At 40.0% G+C, this 17,708-nt stretch overlaps 1 protein-coding gene across 1 annotated transcript in view; it reads right to left on the reverse strand.

Annotated features, from left to right (window-relative positions):
- Positions 1-5,316: 5,316 nt before the first annotated feature.
- The window catches only part of pcdh15b (protocadherin-related 15b), a 1,519,471-nt gene continuing 1,507,079 nt past the window's right edge, over positions 5,317-17,708 (reverse strand). Inside the window, exons 42-43 of the mRNA XM_072557866.1 lie at positions 14,263-14,398; positions 5,317-6,925 (exon numbers count right to left, since the gene is read on the reverse strand). Of these exons, the coding sequence (XP_072413967.1) occupies positions 6,350-6,925; positions 14,263-14,398 (712 nt within the window). The 3' untranslated portion in view covers positions 5,317-6,349. The remainder of the gene's footprint in view (positions 6,926-14,262; positions 14,399-17,708) is intronic.

The raw sequence follows: 17,708 nt of genomic DNA on the forward strand, positions 1-17,708 counted from the left end.
CCTGGGCTGCATTTCCTTTGTACCATCAGCTATCAGCTTGAGACAAATGGATAAAGACACCTAAATAGATTGAGATAAGTTCAAATCATCTACCAGAACCAAGGTATGTCACAGAAGACTGGGGCCCTTTTGTGAATGGCAGGGTAATAGCTCAGACATTCTCTGTATGAACAGGAGAGCTCTCCTGATCATCTTGCTCCTAACGAAATTTTATGACTTAGTTTGGAAAGTGCTTTCTCCCATGTCAACAAACTGCTCGGGAAGACAGTGGCATCAAGAGGAACTTGTATATATAAACGAAGCTCCTGTCTGTGACAGATAGTTAACCCATATACCTAAAATGGATGTATAGCAGTTAGTATGAATCAGCAGGGATGGAGCTGTAAGTCTCTGCAGAGCCATTTTAATTGCATGCCAGCTCATTTCTTCTGAGTCGATTGAACTAACATCCCCTCAAATGTTTCAGAGATGCGTGTGAGAGAAGAAAATATATTTGTGACAGGATATAAGTGTAGGTATTCTGGTGGACAAATTCACATATGGAAACACAAATCTATGCAACTATCTATTAAACTAAATGGATTAACGTGTTTCGAAGAAGCACACCAGGAAGTTAGTAAAAGTAGCTGCAGTATATGTGCATGAACTTTCATGATCAAAATTCTACCTGGTGATAAACTTAAGTATTTAAGAAATAGGAGCAGAAATAGTCTACAACCCCATCTAGTCTGCCCTGCCATTCAACAAGATCACAGTTAAACTCTTACTTTAACTGCACCAACCTTTCTCTCCCTAACAGCCCACAATTCCTTTACTGCCTTAAACACCTGGCATTCTCAACCTTGAATATACTCTTTGACCAAAGATCCAATGCAAGGAGATGTAGAGCATTACAAAGGTTCACAAGCTTCTGAGTGAAGAAATTTCTCCTAATTTCAATCTTAATAGCAGACTCCTTAACACAATACTGACTCTCCAATTTTTCATCCAGGGGAAACAATCTCTTTCTGTTATACCTTGCCAGACCAACAAAGAAGGTCATATATTCCAATGAAATTACCTTTCACTCTCCTAAATACAAGAGAATACATGCTCATATTACAAAATCACTTGTAGAACAGCCTTAGGAATTAACCCAGTCAACCTTTGTTGATACCCTCTAAGGTACGTGTATACTTCCTCAGGTAAGATGACAAAAAGCAAAGTTTTGTTTATTCTCTCATGAGATGTAGGCATCCCTGGCTGGTCAGGAGTTTATCATCCATCCTTAGCTGCCCCTCAAAAGGTTGTGATATGCTGCTTTCTTAAACTGCTGCAGTTTACATGCTGTAAGTGTTCCACCGTGGTTGAGGCTTGACCAAAGGCTTTCGTGATTGCAGCAAGACCTCCTCATCCTCACTGCAACCCCCTTGCTTTAAAGACTAATACATCATTGGTCTTCCAAATTGCTCACTGCACCTGCAGGTTGATGTCCTGTGATTCATGCATAAGGATATCTAAGTAGTGATGAATGCAATCTTACATCAATCTCTCACCTTTTAAAAACATTCGCATTTTCCATTTTTGTCCACCAAAGTGGATTATTTCATAGTCTCCGATATTAGGCTTCATCTGCCACCTTCTTGCCCAGTCACTTAGCTATTAAGAAGGAAACGATGGGAGTGACTACAGACAAACATGTTAAGAACATTGCAAAAATGTTCCATCAATTTTAATGCAGTGAAAGAAGAGTTTGAACTATAAAATTTAAAGGTGGCAGTGAACTTAAAGAAGCTAAAAGCAATTGACTGAAGACAAACAATGAACATAATATATATTCTATTGTTCTGAAAGGTACCAAAGAAGAAATTTGGAGGCACATGAGAAACTGCCAACATTGCGAGCTAGCAGACCTCTGATTAAATGATGGAGCTGTTGCTGGAATTATATTGAAAGGTGTCATTGGGCAGATACGGGCATTAGTAACGATCCAGAAGAGAAGTGTACATCAGAACTAGTCAATTACAATCTCATTAGTTGAGTAGCAATATCAGATTCTTAGAGGTACATTTGAGGTATGTGTAACATGATAATGGAATGTGATACAGCCAGCATGGATTTACGAGAAGATTTTAATGAACAAACTTCCTTGATTATTTTCAGGTGCGACACGCTTTAAACATTTCAGGTTTTTTTTACGAAATTTAATGAAAGCTTAAAATGTGGAATGGCATGCAAAGCAAGTTAAAACTAAGAAAACAATGAAAGCACATATGAATTGCAATATCCGTGCGATGGTGAATGGAGCACAAAGGAAGGCCAGTACTTGAGCCCTGCAACAAAAACAGGAAATGTTGGAGAAACTCAGCAAGTCTGGCTGTATCAGTAGAGAAAGAAAACAGAATTAAAGTTTTAAGTCCTGAAACTTTCTTCAGCACTTTCTGTACTAGTTTCAGACTTGCAGCACCCACAGTACTTGGCTTTTATTTCAGCACTTGAGTACATGTCATTTTCAGTCAACCTAAACATCAGACTGACTATAAACTTATCAGGAGAAAGTGAGGACTGCAGATGCTGGAGATCAGAGTCAAAAAGTATGATGCTGGAAAAGCACAACTGGTCAGGCAGCATCCAAAGAGCAGGAGAGTCGACTAATGAAGAGCTTATGCTTGAAACGTCAACTGTCCCGCTCCTGGGGTGCTGCCTGACCAGCTGTGCTTTTCCAGAGCCACACTTTTTGATTATAAACTTATCAGGCTTGCTGATGGTCCTAAACCTCCATAAAGATAAATTACATTTTACACTCACGTCAAAAACATGAAAACACAAGTATATAATGGTTGGAAATGATTTACAGAGACATAGGAAAGGATCATGGGATTAACAGTAGATATGTCAGTTCACAGTTCTGGATAGAAATGATAAGCAATTGAATTCCAGGTAGATCTATGTAGTACCAGAACAGTCAAATATATCTATAGATTGGACAAAGCTTTAAATTGCACTGGTCAGACCACATTTAGGAAATTTTGGTCATCATGCCATGAAAAGAATACATGCATTATAAAGGGTACAAAGTGTTAGAAATTAAACCCAAGTGTAAAATGGATGAACCATAGGAACAATCTAAGTAGTTTATCCTTTACAGTAATGAGAAAAGCTAGTTATTGGGGGTACCAAACAGTGTAAATAAAATAAAACAAGATTATTAATTAAAGGTAAGGAAAGGAAGTAGAATTTAAACATGTAAGTTATTGAAAAGTGAATTTAAAATAGAAATTGTAGAGAACCCCTTTGCCCAATAAGAAGGTAGTAACTTAGAATGGTTGAACACAAATACAGTATTTTTGCATAAAGTTCAAGTTCCTGTAAAAGAAGATCAGAAATAATAACAGGACAGCATGGAAGCTCACTGGTTAGCACTGCTGCCTCACAGAGCCAGGGACCTGGGTTCCATTCCACCTTCAGGTGACTGTGTGAGTTTGCATATTCTCCCCATGTCTGCATGGTTTTCCTCTTGGTACTTTATTACCACAGTTCAAAGGTGTGCAGGTTAGGAGTTTTGGCCAGGCTAAATTACCTATAGTACCCAAGGATGTGCAGGCGAGGTGGATTAGCCACGGGAAACGCAGGGTTACAAGGATAGAGTAGGGGGGATTGGGTTTGGATGAATTATTCTTCAGAGGGTCAGTGTGGACTTTGATGGGCCAAATGGTCTGCTTCCACACTGTAGGGATTCTGTAATTCTATTCTATATTACGGGTAAACTTCAATAGACTAATTAATCATTTTCATACATGACCTGCTTTAAATTTACTCTCTTCCTGTCAACTCTGAACTGATGTAAATGCTTTAACTTAAACAATGTAACAGGTAGAGAATCACATTTGCTGGGATAAACTGACATAGGTGAATTCAGCAACATTAATGGACTGTTACCTGGATATAATAAAAATATTCTGCATTAGAAATTATATAAGCAGTTGCGAATTGTTTGGACTGGAGAAGATCAATTTGTGAGACATGACTGACTTAAAAGTAACCAGTAATAACGTTTAACAGAAACCAACATCCAAATTTTAAAACTTAAAGTAATCAGATTTTTAGACCAAATATTTAAAGCTTTGCTCAATGCTACACAATTTTATGACTATAATAAATTGTAATTGAAATAATTGAAAATTATTAAGCATTTTTAGGTAAATATTTGCCCATGTCAAATCTTTCACAAAAAAAACTCCAAAGGGAAGACTTTGAAGCAAACAATGTGGAATTAATAATGAGATCAGAAATTACAATTAGAGAAAGGGAAAGGAAACCTTGAATAATAAGTTTTAAAGCACATCATTAATAGGAGAGGATAGGTAAAGAAAGATAGAAATAAAGTGGGACCTTAGTTTAATTAGTATGAATGATGATGTTACAGAATTATCTAAATTTACAGAAAAGTGAAATGGTGATGCTGCTATTGTCGAATATTCTGCTAGCATTTACTGTCCAAGTACATTACTAAGGAGTGGCCAAATTGACAAAAATGGACAGCTGAGACTCAGCATTGGTTTCTATTTCATTTGAGTGGTCCAGCCTGAACAATAGCCAGTGTCAAAATGATATGCACTGCATCCTGTGTTAGTTTTGCACATAATATCATAGAGAGAAAGAGAGAGCATGAGAATTCTATGTGAGAACAGGAAGTATAAGTTACCCACAGATCTGGCAAAAACTTGATTACAATTTTTGTTAAAAAGTACAACTTTGCAAAATTTGTAATGTGACTTGCCAACTAATACATAAAATCTGCAATTGTTGTTTAGTCAACACATCAATAATGTCATCCACTGGTGAAGGGGGAGAAATTCAGTTATCAGCTGTAATCCAGAATCTGTCAGGATCTATTCTGAAATACATTAAATGAGATTGCAATCAGTTAAACGAGTTTGCCAGTGCAAAGACACATGTTCTGAATACATTATTCTTATACAGCAGGCAAAGCCAGGTATTCTGTTTAATTGTTGGCCATGTGATTTCATCACAGAGATCGTGTGGAAAGTTTATTTTGTCTCTTTTGATGTGCCAGCTAAAAGGAGCAACATGTCAGAAACACTTGCACAGACTTTGGGAGATGTCAGAATTACGCAATGCTACACCAGCAGATAGTTCATTAATTATTAAATCTCACATGAATATTATCACAGGGGAAGTAGGATTCAAGAGGTATAACTATTTCGATTTATGAACCTTCTTGTCATTTTGATTTTAAATCTGCTTTATGCTGCAAAAGTTAAGATGCATCAAAGCTCAAAACCAATTCTGTGAAAATATTGAAAGGATGTGCCATTTTTTATTCATTAAAAAGTATGCTACACCAAGTCTTAGAAGAATCATATCACCAGGTTTGCTAATATTTCACATTTTTAATTGCTGTAAATTAACTGACGTGCATGGGCATCTATTCCCAAAATGACGGGAAGAAGGGATTGGGGAAAATGGAGAGCTGTTCCATAAAATACTACGTTTGTTTCTTAGACAATGGGTGTGAAACTTGTTTATGGCAGTCGCATAAAACAGGCTTTCAATGAATCGTACACAAATTTTCAACATGCATGATCTTCGTCCTGCTGAAGTTCACACAATATTTTAAGCTCTTTTCGCAGACACATTCTGCAGCCTTGCTGTCATTTTTGCTTGGTCTGATGTGAAGAATCTTGGCAATATTTTCCAAATCAATGAAAAATAAAAACTGGCACAGTGTACATCGGCTTGTTGATTTGCTACAAGCCTGTTTCAAACTGCTGGCATAGACCAATTTTACCCCCAATATATTTAGATGCTTCGATCAATTGCTGAAGGCAATTGGATTTGTCAGAATGAGGGCACAGTTTGAAATCAGTGAAATCTACAGGCATCTGCAAAAATGGATAAGAACACCATTACATTTAATGGAAAAGAACCAATTTACTTCAGAACCTCACAGAATGAACTTTTAGTTTTACTTCAAAGTGATTCCCAGGTAGGGCAAGTGTCAGTACTGAGTCTATTATCTATATTTCTATGAACAAGCAAATACTATCTTCCCTCTGACAATCTTTCATGTCTTTTGAAAAGTTAGCGACTATTTTGTGAGGCTAATCATCTAAAGACCAACCACAGTCAGAGTGTGAAATTACTCTTGTAGTTAGAGTCCTCCTAGCATTTAAAGGTTTTGACCATTTCTGCAAAAATTGGAATGTGGATGCTTGTTGAGCGCATTGAATGCAAATCACGTTAATCAAAATATATGCTTGAGGTGAATAAATTGAAAAGCATTGTTACTTTTCCACAGTACCCATAAAAAGTGAATTTTACCATTAGTATCAATAAAAATTCTAAATCACAGTTTTGTCATAGGTATGTGAAGGTTATTCCAAGGTCCCATCCACAGTTCTTCCTCATCTGACTGTGTTTGATCACTGTGGGACTCAAGCGACTCCATAGGACCTTCATTGTCGACAGCTGTTTCTTGATCATCTGTGCTTTTCCCTCTCTCATTTTTTGCCTTTACCGTGCTCAGTCTGGACAGGCAACTGGTAGGCCCTATGCTGGTGGAAGCCATGGAGCTACTTGATGGTCTTGCATTGAGATTATCATTGCTGCAAGAAGCTGTTGCATTGGCCAATGGATTGTTCAATGGGATCTTTTCCTCCTGTGTTGCTGCCAGTTTGTCTAGTTTCTTAAAATGTTTTCCTACTCTTGCAGGGGAAGTTGTTTTCCCATTGCTCGGAGGGCAACTACGTCTTGTTCTTACGATTGATCCATTTTGAGCAATGTAGATATTACTGTTAATGTTGCTATGGTTGTTTGGGTGTTTGATACGAAGCCTTTGTGCTTCTGGAGCACTGTCCTCGCCAGTTGAGCTGGTTTCATACTCACGATCTACAATCAACTTCACTCGTTTATGGCGAGACCACTGTGTGAGGAGGAACAGAAATAGTTTAGACAGGCTTGTGATGTTATTCAACCTTTTTTAACATAGTCTGAATGACATATCAGTATTTTTGGAACAAACCTTGACCATATTGAAGAAGTGTCCTCCTTATCAATAACAACATGCATTGACAAAGCAACACTCTAAGCAAAACAATGTCACAAAATGCATCAAAGTAGTAACTAGAAAATAGGCATGAGGCCAAAACAAGAGAGATTAACAATGACTGATTTGATTTGAAGAGTGAGTTTGAAGGTGGATCTTGAAAGAAGTGTGAAGTAGCAAAGGGAATTCTTCAGAGTATTGTTGAAAAGTTGTTTCAAGTTGTTGAAAATGTACCATCAATGATGAAGGGATGGTGAGAGACAGAGGAAGCCAGAGGATGAAGAAAGTTGTTATGCTGATGGACATTGGAGAGACAATTGACTATAGATGGGGAAACAGGCAAGATAAGGAAGGACAGGTTGATGGAAGGGACGCCATGAAATTTTGATACAATAAGTGAACTTTTGAAAAACTTTATGATTCTAAATAAGATAATTTCACACTGCAATCTTAGAAAATCAACTCCATGCAGTATGATGGATATAGGCATTCTGATTAATTGAACATGTCAACACAATACAGGAAATGTTGAGTTCAGTGGAAGGAAATTAATCATACTGATCAATAAAAACAAAATAAACCAACAAAAGTTTGTTACTCAATGAACTGATTTCATAATAATTGCTCTGTGTTAGAGAAGCACATGTTATAACTACAGGAGCAAAAGTCACAGCAAACATTACGATCCAATTCTATTACTTTGCTGACTAAAAATAAACTCATTGAAAAAACAACCACAGCAAATATCAAAACCACTCTTAGAAATTGTTTTGAACACCTGTAGTTCCTTTTAAAATGATGTTCCTGAGTCTGAAAGATCTTCATTCTCTTCTTGCAGAACTCCTCCATCACTGCTGTGTTCATTATATTCTGAAGCTGTACCTTTGCTTAAACTTTCACTCCCACTAGATGCATTGACTGTTTTATTGTCTCCTGACTCAGAAGAACTTAGGCTTTCCATTTGATTAGAAATGGCTGCACTAATCAGACTATGGTTCATGCTACTTCTGCCACTAATGCTCGATCGTTCAGTACTCTCACTAGGACCTGATTCACTGACATTACTTCCAGTACTACCATTCTGGTCATCTGCCACCTGACTGTAAGCACTGATACTTCGACTAATACTTTCAGAAGTATTTTGTTGACTGACTGTTGACCCGGATGTTGGCCCATCAGTCACATAACTAGCTTCATCTTCACTGTCCTTACTTTCAACATCTTCATTCTCTGCTTCAGAGATGGTACCTTGGACTTCATCCAATTCTTCCTCAATGATATCCTCAGATCCACTGGTGAGCATTACTGATGTACTTACACTTGTTCCTCTCGTTGAAAACATTTCACGTGAACTACTCTTACTTCTTCCTATGGAAGATGTCCCACTGCTTTTAATACTTTCTTGAGGTGACAAGCTTAATTTTTCTTCAGAACTGCTTAAGTCTGTTGTTTTCTGACTGACCTCACTATCTGACATCAAACTACTTGCTGTTGCTACTGATGTACCCTTGCTTCCTTGGGATGCCGTTTTGGAACTTGTTGCTTGTGTTGACATGCTAGTAGCGGTGTCTTCATCAGATTCATCTGATACTTCAGCAAAACTACATGATGCAGATTCAGTTTGAGATGGTGTCTTTGATATTGAATCTTGACTTTGTGTGTCAGTCAATCTGCTCTGTGAAGTTTGTCCACTTTTAGAACTAGGCTTTTCAGAGGTTTCGCTTTTGGATTCTTTATCAAAATCAGATTCATCCTCTTTATCTTCTTCTAAGTCTTCTTCCTCTGGTTCAGATTCTGTGACATCTTCTGTTGCATCTGATTCATCATCTTTTTCTTCATCTGAGTCCACTGTACTTTCAGTTGTTTCATCTTGATCTAGTGTCACTTTGAGATAGTCTTTATCTTCAATTTCTGATTGTTCAAGACTACTTACTGACAAATCATCTCTAGTCCTTTTAGAAGAATCACTTTTCTTCTGAAGGTGGTCACTATCTTCAGAAGCATCGCTCCTTTCCTCATCACTCTCTGCCGTGACACTAATTGAGACTTTTGATTTATTTTCTTCCTTTTCAGATATGCTACTTGTCTGAGTCTTAGATTCATCTTCTTGTTCACTTTCAGCAACTGAAGTCTTACTGATTGAGCTTTCTGATTTACGCCTGGGCTGTAGCTGTTTAGAGATTTTGATGCCTTTCAACATTTTGCCCATTTTCTTTTTCTCTGTTGGCTTTTCTGTTGACTTCTGAAAATAGCTGCTATTAATGACCATACTTCCTGAGTCACCATTTTCCAGACTATCTTGGCTTTCCACATGGCGTGCCGACACAAGTTTAGCATAACTGGAATCCTTGTCATCACCCTTGACTTTCTGAAGTATCATGGGAAATATTTTTGCCTTCTTCCATCGAGAGTGACATGAAATGGGAGACTCCACAAGCTGCTCGCTGCCTGCCTCTCCTTTTCTGGATTCTGTTGATAATTTACTAATCTGCACCACACTCTTCAGCTTCCTCTTTCCTTCTTCACCTTGAACCTTTGCTGCTGCCATTTTCTTTGCAATTCCCATGGTGCCTGCTTGCTCTGGATCCCCACTTGGACTTAATGCCTCACCCCTTGATGTCCCTGCCTGAGCCTGATCTCCTCCTTCCTGCTTTGTGCCTTTCCTGATAGGACCTTTGCCTTGCTGCGTAGCCTGAAATTATGAAAATGGGATTGGTATTAAGCAATGTATGTAGAATTATCATGGGCAAACAAAACACTCCATTTTTAGACATGACATTCATTTCCATTGGTCATAGAAAGGAGGACTTACACAACCAATACATCTTCCATATCGTCATTTATTCCCAATGGTTTTTCTAGCCATTTAATTACTTTTGAAATGTCATCTCTGTTGTTATGTAAGTAAATATGACTTCCAATTTGCAAAGTCCACCAAATGATCAACTGTTTTGTTTGATATTGGATGATAGGTAAATATTAGCTGTAACAGTGGGAAAATTCCAAACTTCATCAAGTGTATTTTTCTCAAATGCAAGTACTTTTAAAGATGGACAGGTCAAAACAAACCTTAATCCAATTTTTATTTGTTCACAGGATGTGGGTGTCACTGGCTAAGATGGCAATAATTGCTAATCCCTAATTGTCCTTGAGAATATGATGGGTGAGCTCCATTCTTTAACCATTGCATTATAGATATACCCACGGTGCTGTTAGGAAGGAGGGTCCAGCATTTTGATCCAGTGACAGCAAAGGAACAGCTGTTGGAAGTCAGGTCGCTGGTTGGAGAGGAACGCTGGTAATCACATCCATCTGCTGCCTTTGCCCTTACGGTGGTAGAAGTTATGGGTTTGGAAAGTGTTGTTCTGAATAATACAGCAAGGAAACAGATCCTTCCATCCAACCAGTCCATGTCAAACATAATCCCAAACTAAACTAGTCCCACTGCCTGCTCCCGGCCCATTTTCTCTTCCAAAACTTTCCCTTTCATGTACTTATCCAAATTTTTTTTAAATGTTGTAATTGTACTTACATCTAGCACTTCCTCAGGAAGTTCACTCCACATGCAAACCACGCTCTGTGTAAATAATTTGCCTCTCATGTCCTTTTTAAATCTGTCTCCTCTCACCTTAAAAATGTGCTCTCTTGCCTTGAAGTTCCCCATTCTAGGGAAAAGACAACTAACATTAACACTATCTCTCCCCCTCATTATTTTATAAACTTCATTAAGGTCACCTCTCAACCTCCTATGCTCCAGTGAAAGAAGTCCCAGCCTATCTTCATAACTCAAGCCTTCCATACCTGGCAACATCCTGGTAAGTCTCCTCTGAACCCTCTCCAGCTTAATAATCCATCAGAAAAACTTTGGTGTGTTGATTTGAATTGATATGATTTACAGCCACAAAGTATAGATTGGGTTACTATTGCAGGAACGAGCTGGTCATAGTCATAGTCACAGAGATGTACAGAACAGAAACAGACCATTCGGTCCAACCGGTCTATGCCGACCAGATATCCCAACCCAATCTAGTCCCACCTACCAGCACCCGGCTCATATCCCTCCAAACCCTCCCTATTCATATACCCATCCAGATGCCTTTTAAATGTTGCAATTGTACTAGCCTTCACCACTTCCTCTGGCAACTTATTCCATACATGTACCACTCTCACCCTAAACCTATGCCCTCTCGTTCTGGGGTCCCCCACCCCAGGGAAGAGACTTTGTCTATTTATCCTATCCATGCCTTTCAAGAGTTTATAAACCTCTATAAGGTCACCCCTCAGCCTCTGATGCTTCAGGGAAAACAGCCCCAGCCTGTTCAGCCTCTCCCTATAGCTCAAACCATCCAACCCTGGCAACATCCTTGTAAATCTTTTCTGAACCCTTCCAAGTTTCACAATATCCTTCCAATGAGAAGGAGACCAGAATTGCATGCAATATTCCAAAAGTGGCCTAACCAATGTCTTGTTGAGTCGCAACATGACCTCATGAACATGTTCAAGAAATTAAAGAGTTAAAAAAAGCAGAGTAAAGCATTTCCCATTCAGTCTCCAGAAGAACAAATAACAGAGGCCCTAGGTAGTGTGTATTAACATGTTAGCCAATGATATGTTTCCAGCTTGCTGTCTCAAATCAGAATTCGCTCAGCTTGTAGGGATTAAACTTCATGCTTCTGGCGGCTTAAAAAAAACTCTAAAATTTAATCCTGCTCGAGATACAGAAAATCAAGCTGGAGATAGAGCTGTATTTATTGAAGGAAGTACAGAAATAAAGAAAATGTGAGGAAAGCGGGCTGCTTGATGCTAAAAGTGCAGCAACATGTGGCTGACATCGAGAAAGTTTGCACCAAGCTGTGAGGACTAATCACCTACTTCGCTCCAGGATAAATTTATTTTATTTTGTCAATGGTTAAAATTGGACAGAGTTTCCATTGAGTGGCAATCTCATGCGAGTTGCCTCTTCAGTCCTTCTTGTTTTTTTTTACGAAGAAGAGAGCTCTACATTTCTGACAGGAAGTTCTGCTCAGGTCTCCATTAGGAAAGCACAGCTGCGCTTCAATTCTGACAATGGTTTTGTGGCATAAAACTGTCAGAGGAAGGTAAACCACCTCCCCACTCAACTCTGCTTGTTCTGACATTAAACATCCTGACAGTCAATTTGACAGGTGCTGTCAATGGCTAAGTAGAGAAGGTAAATATGAAGCTGGGTATTTTAAGTGCCAGATGGGTGAGGAGGAAGAGGATTTCAGGGCTAGGATGCTAGATGAGTTAGGGGAAGGTAACCAAGTCTGCTAGCTGGGTACGGTGCCAGCTGGGGTTGCATTAGGGCACCAAAGGTAATTGCCAGATGGGTAGTTGTGGGCTGCAAGGTAAGTAGGGTGGCAGGGTAAAAGGGGGTAGGGTGCCACATTGGTAAGGAGCCAGGTAAGTAATGCAGTGTTTAGGGCAGGTCAGTATACTGGAGTGAAATTGGATTTGGGGGTCAGGTTGTGTTGGATCTGGCAGGGATGAGTATGGGTTCTGTTGGGTATGATTAGGGAGGAAGGTGGCCAGGTGGGGTCCAGAGGCAGGTTAAGCCATAGAATCCCTACAGTGTGGGAGTGGGCCATTGGGCCCATCGAATCTGCACTGACCCTCTGAAGACCACCCTAGCCACACCCACTCCCCTACCCAAACCCTCTAACCCTGCATTTCCCATGGCTAATCCACCTGGCCTACACATCCCTGGTCACTATGGACAATTTAGCATGGCCAATCCACCTAACCTGCACATCTTTGGGAGGAAACACACACATACAAGGGGAGAACATGTAAAATTCACCCAAGAGTGGAATTGAACCCGGTCCTTGGTGTTGTGAGGTAGCATTGTTAACCACTGAGCCACCATGCCACTAATTGGGTCAGGTTGGATACTGCAGAGCAGAGAGGGGATGTTAGGAGACCTTTGATTGGCCAGCAGCTTCTGGCAACCCGGGATAACAGTGTCAAGATGATGAGGGTGGCATTTGCTCAATGCTGAACACACCCAGCTGCAAACGTACTCCCCAAAAGGACAAAGAAAGCCGCGCCTACAGTGTCTGGAGTGCGTACCATCTACAAGATGTACTGTAGCATTTCTCTAAGTACCTTTCAAACTCAAAAGCTCTACAAACAAGGGCCACAGTCCAAATTTTAGGCTATTTTGCACTGAGGTGAGGAGAAATTTCTTCACTCAGAGAGTGATGAGCTTGTGGAATTCTCTGCCACAGAAAGTGGATGAAGCCAAAACTTTGAATGTTTTCAAGAAGGAGTTATTTACAGTTTAAAATTAAAGAATAAAATATTAAAAGAATAAAAGGGCATGGGGGATAAAGCAGGAACAGGGGACTGAGTTTGCCATGATCATATTGAATGGTGAAGCAGTCTCAAAGGGCTAAGTGCCCACTCCTGCACCTATTTTCTATGTTCATCTCCGAGAAGAATAATGGTTCCTGGAAACACTATTATCTGTAAATTTCCCATTAAGTTGCAAACTATCTTGAATTGGTTAAACTCCTTGGCGTCCGTCCCTAACAGCTTTGTGGGTGCACTTCCACCAGATGAATTACAGCAGTTCAGGAAAGCAGCAATTCAGGATGGGGAAAATTAAACAATGGAAAATGGTCTCCTTTTATCAGGTCATTTGTGATCCAGCTAGTGTTTCACAACAATCCAGAAACCTCCATAACCCTTTCATTGTGCCAGACTGCAGATGACGAGAATTGACTCTATTTTGTAACTTTTCAAAATGGGAAACGAATTCTTAACCTCCTGATTTTTTAGTCTGGTACCAAAACCACTTTGACCTAGATAGTGAGTTAGCTTGAAAGGCTTAAGGGATTTATCAGATTCTTTTACTCCCATTTTTTCCACCAATAAGAGAATTAAAATAATGCACTATGCTTCAGATATTTTGGAAGAGATGATCAGTATTGAAATTCATATTCTACTTTAATGCTGAAAACCTTGCAAATGTTAGTAAAATATGGAAAACACCAACACATACATCATATTTTATGATGAGTTGTATTGACCAAAAATAATTCTGCTTTTCTTATTTTGAGCTATATAGGAAAACAAAGCTTTGATGCCATCTCTTTCAAAATAATTCATATTTCCTGGTTCAAAATATTTTATTCCATAAAAATTAATACATAAAACTCAAAATGAAAAACATATATTCTTTGTATAACTACCTCTGCATCTGCATTTGATCCCTGTGGGCTATAATAATAGCCACCATCATCTTCCATGACCACCTCTCCATAGTCATCATACATTCCAGAGGGTGAGATTAATCTTCGACGACTGCCGTACTGTGGGACCTCATACCTAGAATTGGGGTCAGAAATCGATGTGTTACTATCTCTTGTTTTAGACAAAAAAAAATCCACAAGGCATTTAAACTCTCTTTTCAGTCAGCTCACTTATCAACAAAAGTTGTCAGATGTAATCAATCTAACTCTGTGAAGGTTACAGCTTATTTAAGATTTCGAGCAATTGGCAATGCTTGCAGCAAACCTACTTTCACCAAACTTGTTACAAACTTTAAGTTTTATTTTTCATGTGAAATGCATCAATGTTCAAGAAGTAAATGTGCACAATTAAAGATCACATCATCTAACTTGCATTCTTGTACAATTTTTGAATAAAATATTATAAAACATCCTTTTAGGATCCAATAACCTGTTTTCATTAGATTAATGTTTATCAACAAAAATCTCATAAAATATAGGAATACAATAGTTATAACTGAGTATTTTGTCATCTTAGATAAGATCGAGCATATTTACGTCATATTTAAGCTTTGTAGAGAACAATAGCTAATATTAATAAAAATGAATAATAAAGGATAATATGATAAGCCAAATGGTCTTATTATTTAAGGGAGCTGTCCCTCAACATTAATTGACATGGTGTTGGCCAAGGTTATCAAAGTGGATCAGTTAAATAAACCAAAGCCTAATTTAATAATTTTCCAGTTTTTTTTGACAGGTCACAACCTCTGGTAATGTAATCACAACTAAACTGTGGCAATGTTTCACATTGTGAATATATTAACTTTTAATTCCTGTATGTTGTGCTATTAAAACTTTACCAGTAGCATTAAATTGAATCAAATAAATCATAGGGCTCAACTTCACCATGTAGTTGGCTAATTCTGAGTTGAGTCAACTTTTTGGTAGGTTTTCTTTCACTGTGAGGTCAAGCAAGTTCTCTCGCCCTATCTGACCAGACTCGCCTCATTAATTACTGATCGCACCCGATGGTATCTCTCATGTTTCATTTCTGCCCCATCTTACCATCTGCTCTTCCTGGAACAAGTCATTATTCACAATCATAGAGCTGCACTGCGTGGAAGCAGACCCTTCAGTCCAACCAGTCCATACTGAACATAATAGGAGAAAGACCGCAATTTCCTCTCAGACGTGGTTGACGATGCTCTCCACCGTATCTCCTCCACTTCCTGCTCCTCCGCCCTTGAACCCCGCCCCTCCAATCGCCACCAGGACAGAACCCCACTAGTCCTCATCTATCACCGCACCAACCTCCAGATACATCGGATCATCCTTCATCATTTCCGCCACCTCCAAACAGACCCCACCACCAAGGATATATTTCCCTCCCCACCCCTATCAGCGTTCCGGAAAGACCACTCCCTCTGCGACTCCCTTGTCAGATCCACACCCCCCACCAACCCAACCTCCACTCCCAGCACCTTCCCCTGCAACCGCAAAAAATGCAAAACTTGCGCCCACATCTCCCCCCTCACTTCCCTCCAAGGCCCCAAGGGATCCTTCAATATCCATCAGAAATTCACCTGCACCTCCACACACATCATTTACTGCATCCGCTGCACCCGATGTGGCCTCCTATACATCGGGGAGACAGGCCGCCTACTTGCGGAATGTTTCAGAGAACACCTCTGGGACACCCGCACCAACCAACCCAACCACCCCGTGGCTGAACACTTTAATTCCCCCTCCCACTCCGTCAAGGACATGCAGGTCCTTGGCCTCCTCCATCGCCAGACCATGGCAACAAGACGCTTGGAGGAAGAGCGCCTCATCTTCTGCCTAGGAACCTTCCAACCATAAGGGATGAATACAGATTTCTCCAGCTTCCTCATTTCCCCTCCCCCACCTTTTCTCAGTTCCAAACCTCAGACTCAGCACCGCCTTCTTGACCTGCAATCTTCTTCCCGACCTCTCCGCCCCCACCCCCTCTCCGGCCTATCACCCTCACCTTAACCTCCTTCCACCTATCGCATTCCCATCGTCCCTTCCCCAAGTCCCTCCTCCCTACCTTTTATCTTAGCCTGCTTGGCACACCCTCCTCATTCCTGAAGAAGGGCTTATGCCCGAAACGTCGATTCTCCTTCTCCTTTGATGCTGCCAGATCTGCTGCGCTTTTCCAGCAACACATTTTTAAACATACTGAACATAATCCCAAACTAAACCAGTCCCATCTGCCTGCTCCTGGCCCATATCCAAACCTTTTCTATGCATGTACTTATCCAAATGTCCTTTATAAGTTGTAATTGTTCTCACATTCACCACTTCCTCAGGAAGTTCATTCCACACGCTAACCATCCTCTGTGTAAAAGATTTGCCCCTCGTCTTTTTTTAAATCTCCCTCACTTTAAGAATGTGCCCTCTAGCTTTGAAACCACCCATCCCAGGAAAAAGACAACTATTATTAACTTTATCAACATCCCTTATTATTTTATAAACTTTAATATGGTCGCTTCTCAATCTCCTCTGCCTCAGTGAAAAAAGTACCAGCCTATCCAGCCTTTCTTCAGAATTCAAGCCTTCCAAACCCAGCAACATTCTGGTAAATCTCTTCTGAACTCTCTTCAGCTTAATAATCTCCTTTCTATAACTGGGTGAACAGAACTGGACACTGTACTCCAGAGGAGGCCTCACCAAGGTCATAGATTAGAGTGGTGCTGGAAAAGCACAGCAGGTCAGGCAGCATCCGAGGAGCAGGAAAATTAAAGTTTCGGGCAAAAGCCCTTCATCGCCATTTTTCCAGAACCACTCTAATCTAGACTCTGATCTCCAGCATCTGCAGTCCTCACTTTTGCCTTATCAATGTCATGTGCAACTTTAACATGACTTCTAAATTCTATCCTCGAATTCGCAGCACCTTTTGCATCTGCAATACAATTAAAAGTCCATTGTACAGCCGGCCAAACACTGTCAATCTACAGCAGTCCCGTAATGTTGTTGACATTTACCCTGCACATGGCACACTGGGGAAATTTATTCTCCCCCCTCTGCCCTTTGTGGACAGGAATCTGGAGTTACTGCTGGACAGGGTAGTTATGCAGGCAGGACTCCCTCTTCCCCCAAGATCTCTACTGGAGGCCATAACACCAGACTATACCAATCTGGTCTGAGGTGGTCTCATTGGTTAAAACAGTCTCAGCTGCCTGGATGGTTGCCCACAACATTAGGAAGAAATTTAATGTCCTTCACTTTGCCAGTGTAAGATTCATGATCTTCTCTATGATACATCACAATCACTCCATCTCTGAAACTGTACCCACCACAAATCAAGGCTCATGCACTACCACTCTCTCTGTTGCCTGCAACTATTCTCCATTTACTGCCACCCACACCAACTAACCCTGCCT

The sequence above is a fragment of the Chiloscyllium punctatum genome, chromosome 38, assembly GCF_047496795.1.
Source record: "Chiloscyllium punctatum isolate Juve2018m chromosome 38, sChiPun1.3, whole genome shotgun sequence".
In the NCBI taxonomy this organism is placed as follows: domain Eukaryota; kingdom Metazoa; phylum Chordata; class Chondrichthyes; order Orectolobiformes; family Hemiscylliidae; genus Chiloscyllium; species Chiloscyllium punctatum.